Source organism: Ruditapes philippinarum, unplaced genomic scaffold (assembly GCF_026571515.1).
Source record: "Ruditapes philippinarum isolate M1 unplaced genomic scaffold, ASM2657151v2 ctg316_1_1_1_1, whole genome shotgun sequence".
NCBI classification, from domain to species: Eukaryota; Metazoa; Mollusca; class Bivalvia; order Venerida; family Veneridae; genus Ruditapes; species Ruditapes philippinarum.
This window is the reverse complement of record NW_026855923.1, coordinates 35,341-51,143: the sequence shown is the minus strand read 5'-3', so window position 1 is coordinate 51,143 and position 15,803 is coordinate 35,341. Positions and strand designations below refer to the sequence as shown.

The following is a 15,803-nucleotide window of genomic DNA, read 5'->3' as shown; positions in this document are numbered from 1 at the left end:
TTGACTTTAATGTAATAGTTACGGTGAGTTAGATGTGTGTTAGATGTTGGGAAAAATAGCAAGAAAACGTTTATTCAATGCAATAATGAACCCTTTTGAAAAGGGCTAATTTAAAGACACAACAATTATTTTCACCGTCGTGGTTTCGTTATGTTTCGAGTTATGTGTATAACGCGATGGCCCTAACAGGATACCGTACTCTTATCTAAAAAATAAACTTTCAACACTCTAAAATCTAAGTGTCTTCCTTCACTGAGTTGAGATTCTTGTTATCACTAATTGGCACTCTGTATTCTTAGCTGATAAAATTTAATATCTTATCAAATTTTTTCGTAGATGCAGCTTTCCATAAAGGCCTCAACAGACGGTGGGATTTAGTTGTACAACACTAATTAGAGATATGATGTAAAATTTTCAAAGCAATACAACACAGACCGTAAATCTGCGTTGTAGAAATCATCAGGTTTCCCTAAAAACAGTCCCCTCCCAATTTATCTCTTCCATACATAACTCACTAAAACATATTTTTTCCAGGAGTAATGATTGAAACCCCTCCATTTTTTATTTAAGTATATAATTGTCACAGGGCGAGATTAATGTGCAGCCTTACCTAGACTCGAACCTGGCGCCCTCGGAATACCGTACTTCGCCTCTACTGACTAAGTTATCCGGCCGCCCTTGATTAGTGAACAGTTCAATACCTTGACATAAATCATTTTCTGAATAATTTGGGATTGGAACATACCACAACGTTGAGTCTCCTGAAGAGTTGAAGAGTTTTTCAACATCATTTTAACCCATGTTTCTATTATATTTACAGTTTAGACCTAATTGTTCTGGAATTTCATTAATTACACATATCATCAGGGGCTAATTGGGAAATATGTCATCTCATGATCTGTCATAGTGGGAGGTCTATACAACAAATATTAAGAGGTAGAGCATGTCCTAGCCTGTAAATCTAGTATTAAGTTGTATGAGTTCAAGACATAGAAGCCTTCACACATTAAGATTTGCTTCTACATACATATTAGTTTTAATTGGTATTGTACTGCAAAATCCTACCGTCTTTTGAGGCCTTAAGATACACTGACGTATATCAGTGGGTTTTTTTCACTCTCTCCATTATTTTGTGAAAGAATCTGCCGTCCATTTGAATTGTAAAACTGCAAATATTTGTAAATATACTTAATATCACAACAAAAAGTTAGTAAATGAATCAAGTGTTGGGAAATACATTTATTGGTAAAAATCATGCTTTTAATAAATTAAGTTCCATAATTTTATGTCACTGTTACTGTTTAAAGTCATTAAAAAATTTCAATAACAACGATTGTAAAAACAAATGTTGTTGTTTTTTATTTGTTAGCTCGAATATACAAAGTATATGGAGAGCTGTCTTACTCTTCTCGGGTTCTACGTTTGTGTCCCCGTCCGGACTTTTACAAAAGTTGGTTGATGCAGTAACTATTTTCATCTGTAAATTTTGTATTATTGCAGGTAGTCAACGCTTCAAATTTACAAGATGCTGCAGGGCCAGTATGGTCTGGGCATCTGCTGCTAGAGGTATTTGAAAGAAGTTATTACACGACTGAGGAGCAACTATTGTTAGAACTTAAACAGTTTAAATTTTGATAGATTTTGGCTACAATTTGATACTCATAACTTTGAATGATTTCTTGTACCAAATATGTTAATACTGTAACAAATTGCTTTATAATTAACAGTTGTTTTCCGTTGTTGTTCACTCTTAATCTATAATGAAACCCAGTGCTTTATGTCAAATTCTGTATTTTTTTTAAATAAATGAGACATTTCTTTTTTCCATTTTGTAGCGATAAATCCAAAATAAAATTTTGTTGTGCTCTAATAAGTATTATATTAAACATCAAACACGATACATGAGTTAATTAATAATTCAATGGATATAATAGATATCTGCCATTATCAACAAGTTTTTTTGTTGTTGCTGTTTTGTTTTAATTGTTTTTTGGTTTTTTTTAACCACGTTTGTAAAACAAAATTACGCGTATTTAGGTATCATATCTTACTGACGGAAACCGAAAATAAGGTTATATTGTAATCGGGGAAATACCCTAAAAAAGTTACGTGTTTTGAAAATAGACATAGTAAAAATAAAACAGAAGTTTTGTTTCTGTACAATTGAACTTTGCCATAATGCAGTAGTGTTGAGTGAATCTGGGGGCTAGGGTTATATTTCAGCCTGTGAAATGAAATACAATGCTAAGATACAAAAGCCTAAGTGCAAAAGTTGATTTAAGAATAAAATAATTTTTCCTTGACAAAAATTGGGTGTTTACTGTGTAACATAGCTGTATTAAACTTTGAAATGCAGATGCAGTTTTTTTAAATACTACCTTTCCAATAAAGCATTACCAATATTTCTAAAATCATAAAAAAAAACATTTACGATTTAAATCATCATTATTTACATGATATAAATCATAATGTCCTTATAATGCCTCAAATTTATTTATAATTATTCCTGCAAAGATAACATGTCTCTTGCTAGATTTCATGATCTCTAATCATTTCATAAAATATCTCTGAAAAGCAAACATTTGTCTTGCTAGAGGTCATGACCTTTAGACTTACTCCCAGCTATTGAATTTTTGTTAGCAAAATTGCATAAAATGTACAAATGTAAAAAAACAACATTCCAATATGAGTTGTTTTTCTTTAGACGAAAAGATTTTAAGTTGTATTTCTTATGTACATAATGAATGTAATGACCCCCAGGGCGCACAATGTTTCATGTTTAACATTTTACCTCTAGCCTCAATTCAGAGAGAAAGTCAGCGCATGCTATAAATTCAATCAATGCTATGGAAAGTAAATGTTTGCTGGTTGCTATGAAAATTTACAGTTTGCAATGAAACGCATTGGCTGATATGAAATCAATGAATGCTATAGAAAATAAGCTTAAGCACTTGTAGATTTAGAGAAGATATTTTAAAAGATTCTACTATAATCATAAAAGGAAAACCTATGACCCCGGGCAGGCCATTTTTTGACACTTGGGGCAAAAACTGGACAACTTTGGTAGAGGACTTAAAGATTATATTGATACCAAATATCAAACCTCTAAGACTTTTTAACATTTTATATTATGAAAAAGAGAGAAGAACTAGTATATTTCGGTAACTTATACATTTACAGTATCTCGTTACATACAATATTAACAAATATAATAATTCTGTGGTCACTTGACAAAAGCAAAGAAAAAATGATAATTATATGAACATAAAAAGTTTTCACTCATGACATTCCAGAAAATTTGTTCCAAACGGAGAACAGACAGCTGCAAACAAAGGAAAAAAAGAACATCACAACATCATTATCATTCATAGAAATAAAAAGTTCCAGAAAGAAAGAAAAACACAAAAAACGACGTGAAAAATAATGGCGTCAAAAGTATAGAATTACAAGTATATTTTTGACGATAATATACGACTATGTACATAAATCAATGACCCCCGGAAAGGGGTCAATTTTGAACCCAGGGCTATAATTTGAGCAATCTTGGTAGAGGTCCAATAGATAATGCCATTTGCAAAAGCAAAATTTCTTAGCTTTAGGCCTTGTGAGTCTTTAGAAGAAAATTTGTTTTTAATTTTCTTTCTTTTTCTTTTGGTTGCCACGGAAACCAGATTCCTGCATGGAATCAAATGCTTTGAACATTTTTTGAAGCCCTTTACCAAAGAAACAATCCTGCCAAGTTTGGATGACTTTGGGCTAACTGTTTTTAAGAAGATTTTTTTTTAATTCGACATATAAGCTAAAGGGCACACGCACGCACGCACCATCGCACGCACACACACACACACACACACACACACACACACACACAACACACACACTGTGCTGATGCAGCGGTGGCATAAGAATTGATCATATGGTTACGATGATGTAGTGTATGGCTTACGACTTATCAATATCGCAGCTGGTATTCTGGGCATGAAAACATAAAATTTTTAGAAAAAGCATTGCTTTCACATTTTATTGCTTAATGTTCTAACCTTTTCTGACATTTTAATTTTTTCAATTATTATTTATTTGTGCACATTTTCTTTAATCAAGATATCTATCATGTTATAAAATGATCACAAAAGTTATGAGCCACACAAACATATTTGTATACCATCTATTTCATACAATCATGTCAGTATGAAGTTAAGCTTCAAATATCATCACTGAATTCAAAACATGTTGCTATATAATAAATAATGTCATACAATTAATAAATCCCAGTTAAAAATACAATGACAAGACGCATCGAGTAAAAAGTCCATTATTATATAAGTTTTAAACGCTTACCATTGATCAGTATACATATGATCGACAACATAATTATTTGTACAGCTTAAAAATTTAATAATTACATAACACTACAAGAAAGACTAAAATATTATTCGCACTTGAGATATAAAACAAAATCCTTACTTAAATAAAGTACTTCTTTTCTGTCAACACTGTCGCATTGAATCTAAATTGTAATTACTAACATGCTTCCCTGGTAGTATGGGTAAAAATAACCCGGAATAACCGGATAAAAACGGTTGCCGTTGCAAGTAGATAACTTGACCGACCTTTTAATAAATAGTTGTGATAAAACATTCTACTATAAAACAATCTATATTTTGTTAAAGCATCATGTTAAATTTTAGATGATACTTTTCATTCTCCGTTCCCTCTCTCATTTGTTCCTTTGTAAAATAATATTGAATTCCGTCTTTGCCACCATGTTTGTATTTAACTTACTTAAATTTTACTTAAATTCAGTAGCTGAAATTGAACAATATGATCTTCTATTTTTTGTTTAGTTAGCCAGTCATAATTGTATTCTTTTATGTGATATAAGTTGATTTTTGACCGTCATTTTTGACCGTAATTTTCTTTTCTACTGTTTGTTATAAACAGTTGCATATTACATGCCTTAGTTTAATAAAAAAATTTAAACGGACCTATTCACGAAGGAAAAAATAGAGGTATTGTTACAGTCAAGTCGGCGTTCCCGTTGCTGACCCCCAAACTTAAACATTGATCATAACTGTTTAAGTTCTTAATGTATTATCTTCATACTTGGCAAAAACAACCCTTAGAACAAAACCTTCAAAAAGATGTTACTAACTTTGACAATCATAAATGACTTTGATCTTCAAGGTCAAATGTATAAAATTTGCTGATTTTGCTGACTTTTGTTTTTATCATTGTTTTACTTTTAATATTCAATTTTTAAACACTTTTTTATCTTTACTTTTACAATCCACAAGTTTTTATCTCTCTAACACTTTTTTTACTATTAAATGTATTTTACATCAAAATCCTTTTCATATCTCAATCACTTTCCTTCTTACAATACTTTTTAACACACACTAAACTTCTGTGACCATGCGGTCGCTATTTATACAATGCTATTATTGAAAAAGCACGTGAAATAGTTTGTGGCGGGAATTCAATGGCGGGAAAAGTTAAAAGGAGCAATGTAATATAATAAGACTTTGGACGCGAAAACCAAAGGAGCAATAAACGGAGTATAAAACATACAATAAAGTTTAAGGAAGCATATTCAAAGAACAGCATTTAAATACCAAGTATTCGTTTACATAATCGCTATGTTAGCGACACTCCCGCCATAGAAAATTTAGCATACAAATATTTTATAGTAGAAAACACAATATGCATGTTTTTAAGAAAAATGATTAACTAAGAGCTAATTATTAAGATTTTAGAAACATCTATCCAACAATGCACATTGATTAACTTAGAAGTGTCAAATTAATGCAATACATATGATCTATTTCCAAATATCATGAAGTAAAAGAATATATAAAAGTGCTTATATACAAAATAGTCTTTCACAATCTCTTCCTGAGTGTTTCAACACGGCATTGCTATAGATGTCAAACAATTAAAGACTGTCTTCGCTGTCTCTATTCGATACAGAATGTATTGTTTAATGTTTTAGAAACTAACACATATTCATTTTATGAAATAATCATCGTTATTAACATCATTGATTTTTTTTTTATAATTTTTACTTAAAATAGTTTTTAATTTTTTTTTTTGCAATATTTCCGCTGCCTTTCTGTTTTGATACTTTTTTATCTGTTTTCCTTTTCACTTTTCTCATGTTCGTATCCCTTTGTCATCATAAATGTGAGATTTTTATCACATTCAAGAAGATAAAGTAAGCTCAAAGGTCTGCCTATCAGGTCTCTTCGAAGGTAGCTGTACTTTAGCAGATCGAATTTCTCCACATCATTACTATCACTAACTCAACAATGCGACCAATTTTCCAACCTTCCTCTAGGTAAAGTTTTCCTTTTATTTGCACACATCACCCACACTCGGTATTGTTTTGGCAGCAATCCGTCCTGATTTTAATTGAGTCTGAAGGCGCTCTCTTTAAACTCACAAGGTACTGATCACGCCAAATTTTCCAGAACTCATTCAGTAATCTTTGTCCTTTTTTTTCCAAATCTTTAACAGTTTTCAGTTGAACTTTCGACAGGTAAATAGTTTTCATCACCATCGTCGTCTTCTAAGTCTGGTACGAGACCGGTGTTTGGATTTAATGTTAAAAAATGCCCAGGTGTCAAAGTGATGTTAGAAGATAAATCATTTCTTCGTAACTAAGGGTCTCGAATTGACAACGGTTTCCACTTCCCTTGATAAGTGTTTGAAGTTAAATCATTGTAAGAAGTTTTTCGTCCTAATGATTTTCTTAGTGCAACTTTTTTAACTACCCAACTAACCGTTCATAGAATCCCCCCATCCAGGGAGCTAACTCGACAATGAAATTCCAACGAATGCCCTTCGAAGCTACGTATGACATTACTTCATTGCCTTTTTCCTTTGCACTAACTTTTTCCATATATGATTTTATGACTTTTACTTGCAAGTTTAAACTGAGCAGTGTTATAGAAACAATCTCGATAGGAGTGTTTCTTTGGGAAATGAATCGTTGCCAAGCACATCAGGAATTCTTCTTTACTTAAATCACTGAATCACTTCCAAATGAATAGCATGTGTTGTCATACACGAAAATAAAATATCCAGACTTTTCTATACATTTGAATGTTTTAATGTTCGTGAAAATGCACTTGACTTTTGTACTCTTGACCTGGGAAGTGGGGCCATAAAGGCATTTTGTATGCGACACACATTACACTTATTTAAAATGTACTGCTTTGACCGCTGAACGACAGCGAGTTATCCAATATGTTTGTCTTGTTCTGGATAGCGTATTGTGATTATCCATTAAATGCCTATAACCACTCCTTTTGTTTTTATGTGCCTTTTGAAGTCACTAGTTGAAGTAACTTTTCTTTGTGAGGTAGAAGAATAGGTTGTCTTGGCTCCTTCTGATAAGCAATGAAGTTCCGCTAAACGCCCAGTACAACGCAATAATCCATTGTGTTCGATAACCAGTCCAAGTTTGTCTTTGTAGTCCGGACGGCTTTTTTTTTGAATATTCTTATAGTCTTATTAATAAATGTTCTTTGAAACTAAACTATATCCACAATTTTCAGCTGTCGTAAGTCGTCACAAGTTAGTATTTTGCGATGCATCTTTTACATTTTTGAGTTTCCTAAATGCACTTTAACAGCAAGAGCTGTAAGCAACGCAACAATTGTCACGTTGAATTATCTTGGAATGTCAATTCCACAAGGTGGTACAATATTATGTTTTGTTTGCTTTCATTTTCTTCGACATGCAATGAAACAATAGTTTTCTTTTTTGCATCTTTTCTTTTGCTTTAATTCATGTCGAATAATATTGTCGTGATTTTGTATTTCCAGTTTTCGTGACTTTCACAAAGCCAAGTGGGAACGCGTTCCACCAAACGAATTGTCTTTAAATCACTCAACCGACGAACCTCGAGTTGCAAAGCGTCAGCTGGATTATCTTTTTTGTGTCTACATGAGCATAATCACCACAATTATTGTTTTTGATTTCTTTAACTCTATTTTTTCACAAATACGGGAAGTTGCTTTTTACTATTAATCAGTTAATGCATACCTGAGAGTCGGTCCAAAGGTATCGTGAGAATTTTCTATCATTAACTGTGTCTTCACAAATTTCAAAACACCTAACCCTATCAGCACTGCATAAGCTCTAGTCTTGGAATAGTCATTTTCTTGACTGGAGCAAGACGTGTTTTGGCAAAGATCAAGTTTGATATTCACATCAGTTGTACATTTTTCTTGCTGTAGATAGATTGCAGTGGCATAAGCCTTTGACGAAGCGTCACAAAAAACAAAGCAAATTGTATTTTACATAGTTGTCTTGAGAAACGATACTCGGCGTATTTTTATGTCAGATATCAACCTAAGCTGATCGCTGATAAATGACCACTTATCGAGCACATGTTCGTCTGTTATCTTTGTTATCCCAGTCGAAACCACTTTTCCACATTTCTTGAAGCAACATTTTTCCATGAAGAATGACTGGTGACACAAGACCCATGGGGTCAATACTGATGCTATTCTTTTCAGTACGATTCGTTTTTTGTCACTAATGAAAGCGGTTTATATTCGAACATACAGATTTTACTGACAGAATATCTGATTTTATGTCCAAAACATGTCCTAGAAACTTAGTTTCAGTTTCAGTGGATCTGTCAACCTCTGGAATAAAACTGTTTACTTTTTCACTATTTGAACTCCACTCCCGAAGATTCATTGAGGCGTCTTTAAACATGCTTTTTGCTTCTTTATACAAGTCTACAGCTTGTTCATCGCTGGATGCTCCGGTTATAATATTGTCCATATAAATGTCATGTTTCAGCTGTTCTGATAGCTTAGTGTCATAAGCAATCAAATGAGCCTCAATGGTTGCACTGAGAAGAAAAGGGCTTGAAATAATCCCAAACGGTACTCTACAGAAACGATAAATTTCGATGTTGTTTGAAAACAGTGATGGTCTTTTTGTGTCTTTAATCCAAAAGAATCTGGTTACATCGCGTTCTGAGTCTTGCAGACCAACTTGAAGAAACGCCTTTTCGATGTCCGCAACCATTGCCACTCTATGTAAACGAAATCTCAATAAGTAGCCCACACAAGTTCTTGAGTAAAACAGGACCTCGAAAAAGACACTCATTCAAACTCTTTGATTCTGGTGATATTTTTGCCGACGCATCGTTAAACAATCCTTAGCTTTGTTGTTGACTTTTGTGGCGTGATGACTGCATGATTAGGAATATAGTAATGCATAAATTCCTTGCTTTTCTCCTAGTCTTGAACCTTCTCAATAACTCCTTTTGACAGTTGGTCTTTTATAACATTGTTGTATTTTTCTAGCAGGTCAGGTTTGTTTTCTAGTCTTTTCAAACACGACTTAAGTCGTCCAATTGCAAGTCCTTTGTTTTCGGGTAAATCTGGATTTTCTTCTTTCCATGGCCAGGTAACACTGTATCTACCATCCTGAAAGGTGAGTGTGCTTTTAAACTTTCTCATTGATAACTCATCATCATTCATTTCGTCTTTGTCACAAATGCCTATAGCCTCTATGTTCCAAAAATCCTCTAGATCTTGAATCGAGTTTTCACAAGAATCGATACCACAGAATATTCCTTTGTTTATAGTTGAATTGTTAACACTTCCGTGTGTGAGAATGAGCATGTTTGGTTCCTCTTTCTCTTTTATTTCTGAGTATGACCTTCCAGTTAGAATCCAACCGAGTTTAGAACACATCAGATACAATCCGGGCTGAACTTCAATCTTTTGTTGAAGTACAATGTCTAGGTAATGATCATTGCCGATCAAAAGTTCTATTTGAGATGTTTCATTTTTTTCGGGAAACGTATCAGCTAGATCCAAATTTTTCTGCAATATCTCTGAATTCTTTCAGGACGTGTTTATTCAGTGACTTTCTATGTATGCTTCCACTTATCACTGGTACAATGTTTGCTTTAAAGACATAGCTTTTGTCCATTTCTTAACTTTAAATTGATGGAGGTCACGTGTGTCTTTATCACTCTAGCATCTTTTACCGCAAATGTAAACACATGTAACTCTTCGACATACTGCTTCTTTAGTCTTAATTTGTCAGCTAGTGACTGTGTGATATATGTTCTCTGAGAGCCACAGTCAAGAAGAATTCTTGTCTTGACACTTTCGTTAGATGTTGGGTTTTGAATATCAGTTAGCGCCGTCTGCATAAACACAGATTCTCCGTGAGACAACATAGCATTTTCTTCATTTTGCTCCATCGGTGAGATATTATTGATTTGCTCCGTTGCACTCATCTGTGAGTCTTCTTGTGTTGTTTGTTTATATTTCTTAGGACACAGACTTCTATGATGTCTATTGAATTGATTACAGTACACACACCTTTTATTTGATTTGCATTCACGAATTCCATGACCATCCTTTAGGCAACGATAACAACTACCTCTGATTCTGTTTTTCCGTTCTTCCAATGTTGCAAATCGAGTACACATGTCACTCCAATGATTCTCTGCACAATATCTACACACTGGCTTGTTATGAACAGTTTCATTGGCCACAAATGTGTCGGCACTGCTACGGAATTTCTGAAAATGATGTTGATTATGAAAATCTTTATTCCAAGTATTCGTTGGCAATGCTCCGTCTTTCTTTATTCCCCTGTTCACTGAATTAAATTGACCTCCATGCACTCTATCACTCTTTCCTTTGTCAGACTTTTCACAAGCGGTAATGTATAATCTCGTAGGTGATCACGCAAACTGTCAACAGTCCACTCATTCTTTGCTCCTTTTATTATTTCCAGCTGCCGGAGCACATCCTCTGGCAGCTTTGTGCGAATCTTTGAAACAAAAACATGTTGATTAACATTTTCCTTTAGCATCTCAAGACTGCGTAATGTTTTTTCAACTTTATCCAAAAAAAATCGTAGGCTTTCAACCTTTGTAGTTGGTGAATGAACATTAAGCATTTCTTTGTAATGAAGATCAATAATCTCTTGTTTATTGCCGTACCTCTCTCGGAGAATTCCGACTGCAATAGAATAATTGTCGTTGGTACGCGCAAGTCCAGCTAATGCTCTCTTCGCTTCTCCGCCTAGTTTGCTTAGCAAATAATTAAACTTTTCTATGTTGGATAGTTTGGTGTTTCTGTGCACAATGGATTCAAAAGAGTCCCAAAATTCCCACCAGTTTATTTTGTTTCCGTAAAACATGTCCAAATCAAGTTTTGGTAATTTAACTGCACTTGTATTTTTTCTGTCCGTTTGCATCTGCACCATCATTTGATGTTGCTGTTCAATTTGTGTCATCATCATCTTTTGCATTTGTTCTTGATATGTCTCTTTTTCTTTCTCATCATGTTTCAATGGTACAATTGACTCACAAAATTGGTCTAAATCAATGATACAATTTTCTACCTCGAAATTCAAATTGCAATCCTCATCTACAATCTGTTGCAAATATTCCGAATCACTTTTAGTTAAACGTTCTGATAGTTTATCCATTTGACTCATCAATTTCTCAGAATAGGATTTCAATAGACTTTTACACCTTTGAACATCTTTTAAAAACTCAATTTTTGACACTGCACTCACCTCACATTTCAGAAGGTCGTTTGCTTTTTGAAGCTCAGTTATCACCACTTTTCTGTACTTCGTTCTCACTCCTTTCAATGAAGCAACAGTTGGCATTTTGAATATATATTCAGGTTGCACAAACACAATTTTATCAGAACACTTAATCGAGTAAAGAAATAATCCACTTTTGAAATGCACTAAACACCTTTTGTCACTTCTCAATTTTTATTTTCACTTCACACTTTACATCCACTTTCGTATCCGGTTCGCGGGACCATTTTCATTGTCGTAAACACAATGAAAATAAGAGAAACACTTTTTCGTTTCTACTTTTAATATTCAATTTTTAAACACTTTTTTATCTTTACTTTTACAATCCACAAGTTTTTATCTCTCTAACACTTTTTTACTATTAAATGTATTTTACATCAAAATCCTTTTCATATCTCAATCACTTTCCTTCTTACAATACTTTTTAACACACACTAAACTTCTGTGACCATGCGGTCGCTATTTATACAATGCTATTATGAAAAGCACGTGAAATGTTTGTGGCGGGAATTCAATGGCGGGAAAGTTAAAAGGAGCAATGTAATATAATAAGACTTTGGCGCGAAAACCAAAGGAGCAATAAACGGAGTATAAACATACAATAAAGTTTAAAGGAGCATATTCAAAGAACAGCATTTAAATACCAAGTATTCGTTACATAATCGCTATGTTAGCGACAGGACCTTTGAGTTAACCAGACAGACCTTGACATTCACTTATAAATGACCTTTAGGTCATATTATTGTAAGGCATGTAAATCTTGTTCTTTTTTATGAAGTATTCTTTTTTAATCATTATTTATTTATTAGAATTGTTATTTATTGTCACTTTTAGAGTTTAAGTAACATACACACAATGTTCCTGTTTAAATAATAAGGACAGTAAACTAATTATATTATTTTCAGCACTCTAAAAATTTACTTTATATAAAGTTAAAACATTCCTAAAATTAGATGTTATCTTTCTCTGGTTTTCGTGTTAGATGTAAACATTTTAGGAAACATATTTATTTCTTTATTCCTGGATTAACATGTATGTTACTCAACATTTTTGTAGTATCCATTATGTTAAGATGAAATAATCTGTAATTGTCTAATCAACTTATGTTTGTCAATATAGTAATTCCTAAAACTTTCCGAAAATGTTGATAGAGGCTGCCATTTTTGTTTTTATACATGCGTAGTGATATCTGTAGTTTTGTATTGAAATGAATCATATTTCACTTGTATAATAATTATGTATTTTGTATTAAGTGATTATAATGTTTGCTTCACAAATTGTTCAGGAGATTTACTGTAATGGCTTTTTTTGTAAAGCAAGACCGCACTATTTATTTGGTCATTCGCGTAGTAAAGTTAGGTTGTGGAATCAACCTTATTCTCTTTGAATTGTATTAATCCTGCCAAATTACCAACTATTTAATTAAAATACATTTCTTAACATAAGTGTTGTATTTCTCAACAAAATGATGACTTTTAACTTTATATGTTTACTCAGTTTTTGTTTTTTTATAATTATTAAATGTTGAGCTGTTTCAGGATGAGAGTTCCTAACCAGTTCTGATTGGCTTAGATAAATCCTAAGTGCAGTCTAATTGGTCGAGAAACCTCTGCTAAGTTTCTAAACGGCTCAGAGGTTATAAATAGAGCGACAATTCATATTTAAGAAAAACAACGCCCACAAAAATTGCGAAGGTGCAATAATTCAAATTGATCAGAAAGCATCTTAACTCCAACTTATTAAGTTTCTGTTTAGGAATAACTGCTAAACCACAGTGGAATTTGTATTATACATTTTGATAAGCAATTTTTCTCGAATGAGAGCTGGCGTATTCATGTTATAAATTCTACGCCAACAGTAAACGAATATTAAATCAAAGAATTAAAACTTGATAAAAGCGTTTAGGAAATAAACAAACTCTAACATAATTATTAAAACTAAGTACTGTATATTGATGCCACGTATCATCAATCTTAGTATATATTTGTATACAGTAGAACTTGTGACGTATTTTTGAAACAGCTATCCTAAAATACGTTACATTATTGATGTTTTTACCATAACTGGCTATAAGTTTGTATTTAATGAATGGAATGACTTGTTATTAAGACACATAATTGTTGACGATAAGACTTTCATTAATATTAAACTCAAATTGGCCTTTGCTTATTTAAGTCTATGACCTTTTAAGTTAAATTCTTGAACTTTCACCGATTTTTGCTATAATTGACTGTAACTTGGTAATTTATATATGGATTATTTTTTATGCTTGGATAAAGCAACCCTTGAACCAAGACCTTCTAAAAAATTGACTTTGACCTTAAGCTTTAAATGACATTGAACGTCAAGGTCAAATTATTGGATTTGGTTAAATTCCCATAATTTTGTTATTTATGTACAATTTGATTTACACTTGAACAAAACAAACATATTTAATAATTTACATGTGAACTTGACCTTTAATTGGTCTTGACTGTCAATGTCAAATTAGTGAAATTCTCTTATCTTTTCCTATAGCAATGAGATTTGAACAATGTGCACAGTTTTAGTTTGATATAAATGTAAACTTTGATATCAGCTGACCTAGATTTTGAGGAAATGACCTATTTTATTTCCTTTGATGGACTGCTATATAATTTGACCATGTACATAGTTTTAAATGTAAAATTAAACTTTGATATCAGCTAACCTAGATCTTGATGAAGTGGTCTACCTTCTTATCCTTTAATATATAGCTATAAAATTTGAACCATGTGCCCAGTTTTAGAAGTTAGATTAAACTTTGATCATCTGACCTAAATAATTTGACGAAGTGACATACTTTCTTGAACTTTGATGTACAGCTATGAAATTTGAACCATGCGCACGATTAAAGATGTAAAATTGAACTTTGAATAATTCATGCTTGGACAAAACAACAAAATTGAGGGATTTCCGTTTTAAAGGGTATAAATCTTTATCTTATGAAATATTTTTATAAAATTTATCATTATTAAGATTATATTGGTTCCATTATTATATGATTGTTTCCCGAAAAAATCATAACATAGAACGTCTCTATGATCAAATACGCATGAGTAATGTACGTAAACAGAATAGAATGTTCCGGAACAAAATATTATTTTTCTATTTTAAGTAGGGTTTTATCAGTTTAGCAATGATTGTATGCATGCATTATTCGCTTTAATACCAGCATAAGTATACATTTTTAAATTCAAACAATAATTTTTGCATCAGATATATAGCTTTATAAACTTTTAAATTAAAAAAAGGAAAAAGTTATTAGTTTATTTTTTGTCTTTATTTTTTTCCAAATTTGTTTTAACCATTTATTTGCTTTGCTTCTAGAAATAAGTTTTAAACAAGAGGGCCATGATGGCCCTTAGTCGCTCACCAAATCAAATTTATATAAGCAAACTTGATAAAAGAGTACCCAAGAATGCTACAGACAAAGTTTGGTGATCATCCATCAATTGGTTTTGACGTAGGAGATGTTTAAAGGTTTTTCTATTTTTAGTTTTACCGGCCCCTAAAAGGGGCCAATCAAATTAGCGTGAGCAAACTTGATAAAACACTAACCAAGAATGCTACAGACAAAGTTTGGTGATCATCCATCAATTAATACTGTAGAAATAGACATTTAAAGGTATTTCTATTTTTAGCTTTTGCGGCCCCTTAAAGGGGCCAATCAAAATAATATTAACAACCTTGATAAAAGACTACCCAACAATGCTACAGACAAAAGTTGGTGATCATCCATCAATTAGTTCCCTAGAAATAGACATTTAACGGTATTTCTATTTTTAGCTTTAGTGGCCCCTTAAAGGGGCCAATCAAATTAATATGAGCAAACTTGATAAAACACTACCCAAGAATGCTGTCGACAAAATTTGGTGATTGTCCATCATTTAGTCCTGAAGGAGGAGATGTTTAAAGGTTTTTCTATTTTTAGCCCTAGAGACCCCTAAAAGGGGCCAATCAAAATAATATTAGCAAACTTGATAAAACACTCCCCGAGAATGCTATGCTACAGACAAAGTTTGGTGATCATCCATCAATTAGTTCTGTAGGAGAAGATGTTTAAAGGTTTTTCTATTTTTAGCCCTAGAGACCCCTAAAAGGGGCCAATCAAAATAATATTAGCAAACTTGATAAAAGACTACCCAAAAATGCTAAAGACAAAGTTTGGTGATCATTCAACA

At 32.6% G+C, this 15,803-nt stretch overlaps 3 protein-coding genes across 3 annotated transcripts; all 3 read right to left on the bottom strand.

Moving 5' to 3' along the window:
* Positions 1-8,541: 8,541 nt before the first annotated feature.
* LOC132744846 (uncharacterized) lies at positions 8,542-9,045 on the bottom strand. Its single transcript, XM_060733635.1, has one exon. The coding sequence runs from the start codon at positions 9,043-9,045 to the stop codon at positions 8,542-8,544; it is 504 nt and encodes a 167-aa protein (XP_060589618.1).
* Positions 9,046-9,257: 212 nt separating this feature from the next.
* LOC132744845 (uncharacterized) lies at positions 9,258-10,468 on the bottom strand. The gene is made up of 2 exons (XM_060733634.1): positions 10,019-10,468; positions 9,258-9,746 (listed from the first exon to the last, which is right to left on the bottom strand). Exons 1-2 carry the CDS (start codon positions 10,466-10,468, stop codon positions 9,258-9,260), a joined length of 939 nt encoding a protein of 312 aa, XP_060589617.1.
* Positions 10,469-10,638: 170 nt separating this feature from the next.
* Positions 10,639-11,664, bottom strand: LOC132744843 (uncharacterized). Its single transcript, XM_060733633.1, has one exon. The coding sequence runs from the start codon at positions 11,662-11,664 to the stop codon at positions 10,639-10,641; it is 1,026 nt and encodes a 341-aa protein (XP_060589616.1).
* Between the last annotated feature and the right edge of the window lie 4,139 nt (positions 11,665-15,803).